The 5,320-nt window shown below is 54.4% G+C and overlaps 1 protein-coding gene across 2 annotated transcripts; it reads right to left on the bottom strand.

Annotated features, from left to right (window-relative positions):
• Positions 1–3,705: 3,705 nt before the first annotated feature.
• ACTBL2 (actin beta like 2) lies at positions 3,706–4,836 on the bottom strand. 2 transcript variants are annotated; one of them, XM_016199774.2, is made up of 2 exons: positions 4,708–4,836; positions 3,706–4,581 (listed from the first exon to the last, which is right to left on the bottom strand). In XM_016199774.2, the coding sequence occupies exons 1-2, from the start codon at positions 4,834–4,836 to the stop codon at positions 3,706–3,708; spliced, it is 1,005 nt and encodes a 334-aa protein (XP_016055260.1). The 2 variants fall into 2 exon arrangements, with proteins under 2 accessions (XP_016055260.1, XP_016055259.1); XM_016199773.2 differs by having other exon boundaries at positions 3,706–4,836.
• Positions 4,837–5,320: the final 484 nt, after the last annotated feature.

The following is a 5,320-nucleotide window of genomic DNA, read 5'->3' as shown; positions in this document are numbered from 1 at the left end:
ACCAGTGACCTTTCAGTGCTCAAGACGACACCCAGCCCACTGAGCCACGGCGGCCTGGGCTCGCCCAGAGGCTCTTGCTCTCACTCTCTCCTCCCTCCCACCCCCCTCCCCTCCCCTCCTCTCTCACACGCACTATCGTGGTCACATAGCTACCACACCTCCAAACATGACGTCGATTGATCCTTTGACCGGCCAGAAGGATGGGAAACTTTTGTTGAGAAGTAAAAACTTAAAAAATCCAGCTCTGCCTGCTGAGAAGGACGAGAGAAGTGGGTGGAAGAGGGAAGAGAAGACCGAGAAAGAAGATGCACCTCAGCAGAGAGACAGACACACCGCGAAGGCGGCAGGACCAGGGGACCCGGCGCCGGGAGCAGAGGAGCAGATGGATGACGCAGGGCTGTGACTCATGCTCACCGGGGTCCAAGGACCCCCTAGTTAGTCGTCCAGACCGTGCCTGCTGAGCTAATGCTGTGTGTCCGGCACCAGGGAGATCTCGGGAGGCTGAAAGGTGAACAAATCTGTCCCTGCCTCTGCCCTCCAGGAGCGAGGGAGGGTGTGGACCCCTGGTGCGGGCTCGGCATTGTGGGGTGCACACGTCCGTCCGGAGCACAAAGGAGGGGCTTGTGGCTTCCCCTTGGAGAGGCGGAGGGACGGCTGGAAAAGGTTCGCAGAAGGGGTGACGCTTGAGCTGAGCCTCAGAGGCGATGTGCCTTATGGCTTCTGGCATCGCCCGGTGGAAGCATCCAGAATGAGAATTTCCACCCTACCAACCCCAGCAAGCAGTGGGCGTCGCAGTGCCCTGGCCGTCCAAGACACGTGTTTATGTTCAGTACAACTCGTGTGTCCCGTGAGACTAACTCAGTGACTCCACCCGTTCCGTGAACTGTTCTCTGGTCGCCCGGCCGCCTCTGTCCTGTTCGGATGATCACGGTGTTAGTCTGACAGCCGCCCGTGGGCCCTGCCTCCGGTGCGCACGGTCTCCCACCACGGCGTCAACCACGGCGTCAGTTCCCTGAGGTCCTGAAACGCTTCCCTCGTAAACGCCGGCACAGGGCGTGGAATCTGTGGTTGCGAAAGGTGTAAGTAAATGTGGTAAGGCCCTTGGCACCTCCAAGGATTATTCTTTGATCATCTGGAAACTGTAAAAGGCTCATTTCTAGGCCCTTTTCTGTTATAAAATTGTGAATGTCGGGTTCCAGCGTGACTGTTCCTCGTTACTGAAAAGTCGGCTCGCTTAGGGGAGGGGCACGGAGGCGTTGGGCTTGGACCATGTCACCCGTGGCCAGGAGATAAGGGGGGGAGGCGTGGCACAGCCCTAGCCCTGGCGCCCTGTCAGGTGGACCATGGGGGACAGTGGAAGGCGCGCAGTGGTGGGAACGTCACCTGTGACCGCCCGTCACCCTGCCCCATCGCCCGGGAGCGAGGGGAAGGCCAGCGCACGCTGTCCTGCCCTCGGACTCTGCGCCGTGTGCTGGGTTCTGGTTGTTCAGAGCCTCGAGCTGGCTGCACAGTTGGGTTCTTAGTGCTCAGCCTCGACCTCCCGGGTCAGAATCTCTGAGCCCAGGGCCGGAGAGTCTGCATTTATTTAAGTTCTCTCAGGAATTTGGTTGACCAGTCGGGTTGGTGAACCACCGGTGAAGAGCAAGCCAGTTGTGTTACCTAAAGAGACGGCATTGATTCTAAAATATGAAGTCGTGAGGCGGACTCTTTCCACATTAAATGCACCCGTCAGTCTAGGTGACGGGCAGGAGAGTGTCCAGGGGTCCTAGGCTTAGGTTTCTGTCTGTGTCACGGAACCAGGGCCCAGCAGCTCCCTCCTGGACGTCACCTCACCTGTCCCAGGCGTTTCCTGGGGTGGGAGATGGGGCTTTCCTGGTACTCGAGGGTGCTGGTCAGAGCGTTTGCAGGGACAACTCTGCAAATAGAAGATGTTGCAGCAGATAAATCCAGGATGTTATTATTGTTGTTGTTATAACTTCTGCCTATTAATTACCTGGAGACCAGTTCATCCACTAAGGCCCAGCTTTTAAATCAAGATTGCCAGGAATTTATACCCTTACCTGACTACTGCACTTTCTTTTGGAAAAAAGTTGCCTTTTGATGTTTACATGATCGAATGAACCCGGTGAAGAATGATAACATGTGAAGGACTAGGTCACGTGTACGGAAAGTGATCTTCTCTGCGTCACTCTCCATTTCTTTGGGGAGAGTTGAGGGGAAATAACAAGAAATGCACGTGTAACGAAAGCAATTGTAAATGTTTAAATTAAGCAAAGGAGAAAGGAAACCCCAAGTCTTGTAAAAGAAAGTGCCTTTGGAGATTAATTTTGATTTAATGCATGTTTTACAACTGTGTTGTCAGATAAAGGAAATAAGAAAGAATCGAATTTTTGAAAAGATTTACCTTAAGCAAAAAATGCTTAAACGCTCCAGTTCAGAGCTTTAAAGCACAATAAGTTTCCCAACTAAAAGGAAAAAAGAAATTCCTTCCTCTTAAGAATCTGCTGATGGCTTAATAAGCAACCCCCCAAATATTTCACAATTTCAGGAGAAAACCAGAAAAATACAAATAACTCTGATATCCAGATAATCAGAAATCATGGCATGTACTGAAACAAATGTATGTGAAATTGGTTGAAAATAATCATTGGATTCATTAGAAAATTTTAGACATTAAGGGAAGAGACACTGAAATTTTCTAAGATGTGAGAATCTTAGATGTGAAGAAATTTAGCTACTGGATGAAAAACCCAACAGAATTATTCTAAAATATTTACAAAAATAAAACTGGAATTACTACAGCTGAACTATAATTTATAATTTACAGAGATGCTGCAGCTACGTTTCCCACAGTGAAATCGTTGAGAATAGAAATATCCAAAATCATGGCCCACAGAGATTATTCAAGACATGAGCAATCATGCCAAGCAATCGAAATAAAATTATTCTGGTCAAACATTAGCATAATGACATTGATTTGATCTTACAATACCTTTCTATTTTAAAAGTCAGGCATTATCCATAGTTTTACAAGTAGAATGAAGTTCAGCAGGTATGACATTAAAATTTGTGTGTGACCAGCAGAACTCGACTCCGATCTGAAAATGTAGCTGATAAATAAACAACATCAGTGGACTATGTTTCATTATGCGTATTTAATACGAAAAAAATAATTAAAATACGGAGTCACTAAAACTGACTGTTGGGGAGTAACGACATTCACATCAGCTGCTCAGAGGGCCAGATTTTTCAGTACATTTAAGATATTCTGTTTCCCTGGTGCTTACGTGTTTATAGATATTATTGACCCTTAGGCTTCATTATCTTTATACAAAGAAGTAAAATAAAACAAAAATACTAATTCACAAGCCTCACTTGCCGAACCGATACGTGTTTTTACAGGGCTGTCCCGCCGCTGTGGTCAGCTGTGTCCAGCGGGAACTCGTTTTCAAAGCTGGGAAAGTCCAGCTCTCGGCTCCGGAGCGTCTCTCGGGGCTTCACGCCCCGGGACTTGCTTTTATTGAGTCTCCCTGAAGCCGGCCGAGGTCCGGGTGTGGCCGGCTGGGAGGGAGCCGGGAGCCCAGGATGGAGACGAGTTCGAGGGTCCCGCACTGGCGGGCGCGGGCTCCCACCTCGACTGCGCCGAGCGTGGACCCAGGCGGCGCCGAGGCGAGGGCGAGGAAAGGGCCCCCCGCGGCGGCTCGTTCAGAAGCATTTCCTGTGCACGATGGGAGGGCCGGCCTCGTCGTACTCCTGCTTGCTGATCCACATCTGCTGGAAGGTGGACAGCGAGGCCAGGATGGAGCCGCCGATCCACACCGAGTACTTGCGCTCCGGCGGGGCGATGATCTTGATCTTCATGGTGCCGGGGGCCAGGCCCAGCACCTCCTTCTGCATCCGGTCGGCGATGCCCGGGTACATGGTGCTGCCCCCGGAGAGCACGGTGTTGGCGTACAGGTCCTTGCGGATGTCCACGTCGCACCTCATGATGGAGTTGAAGGCCGTCTCGTGGATGCCCCTGGACTCGATGCCCAGGAGCGAGGGCTGGAACATGGCTTCGGGGCACCGAAAGCGCTCGTTCCCGATGGTGATCACCTGCCCGTCGGGAAGCTCGTAGCTCCTGTCCAGCGAGGAAGACGCGGCCGCGCTGGCCATCTCCTGCTCGAAGTCCAGGGCCACGTAGCACAGCTTCTCCTTGACGTCCCGGACGATCTCCCGCTCGGCCGTGGTGGTGAAGCTGTAGCCCCGCTCCGTGAGGATCTTCATGAGGTAGTCGGTCAGGTCCCGGCCAGCCAGGTCCAGACGCAGGATGGCGTGGGGCAGGGCGTAGCCCTCGTAGATGGGCACCGTGTGGGTGACGCCATCCCCAGAATCCATCACGATGCCCGTGGTCCGGCCGGAGGCGTAGAGGGACAGCACCGCCTGGATGGCCACGTACATGGCCGGGGTGTTGAAGGCCTCGAACATGATCTGGGTCATCTTTTCCCGGTTGATCTTGGGGTTCAGGGGGGCCTCGGTCAGCAGCACCGGGTGCTCCTCGGGGGCCACGCGCAGCTCGTTGTAGAAGGTGTGGTGCCAGACCTTCTCCATGTCGTCCCAGCTGGTGACCACGCCGTGCTCGATGGGGTACTTCAGGGTCAGGATGCCGCGCTTGCTCTGGGCCTCGTCGCCCACGTAGCAGTCCTTCTGCCCCATGCCCACCATGACGCCCTGGTGCCGGGGCCGCCCGACCATGGAGGGGAACACAGCCCGGGGGGCGTCGTCACCACCAAAGCCCGCCTTGCACACCCCCGACCCGTTGTCCACCACCAGGGCGGACAGCTCGTCACTGGTCATGGCGCCGGCCGGAATCTCCCAGGCGGGTGGACGGACGTTAAATGTAGAGTGAATAGCAGACGCCGGGTGCGAGTGCGAGACGGGGCGGGCGGAGAACACTCCAGAGCTGCCTGCGGACGGGGGAGCCGGTGCCCTGGCCACAGGGATTTAAAGGTACGGCCGGCCCCGCCCATCCCTGCCCCCCCGCCCCGCTCAGCATTTCTGGGTGGCGTTGCCTTCGAGGTATTAATGATGATGGTGATGGTTTAAGTTGTTAGTGGACCTGCCTCGTAAAGAGAAAATGGGCTACCGACTGGCCACACTCAGGCTGTAACTAGGCCACCCGCCCACGGCTTCGCCAGGCCTCTGGGCGACCGCGACGGGGAGCCTGGGTGCAAAGCAGTAGGTGTGAGTAACCCGGTCAGAAGGCCACTTCCGCCCTCTGCGTCCATTTTCTCCCCCCCGCCCGTCACACCCGACTTCTCGCACGTCTCGTTAGGGTCAT

This window comes from Miniopterus natalensis, chromosome 3 (assembly GCF_054644295.1).
Source record: "Miniopterus natalensis isolate mMinNat1 chromosome 3, mMinNat1.hap1, whole genome shotgun sequence".
Classification (NCBI taxonomy): Eukaryota; Metazoa; Chordata; class Mammalia; order Chiroptera; family Miniopteridae; genus Miniopterus; species Miniopterus natalensis.
This window is presented reverse-complemented; position numbering and strand designations above follow the sequence as displayed.

Bases quoted from the DNA above. Each gene is read 5' to 3' on its own strand.
- ACTBL2 (XM_016199773.2), bottom strand. From the start codon at position 4,836: ATGACCAGTGACGAGCTGTCCGCCCTGGTGGTGGACAACGGGTCGGGG.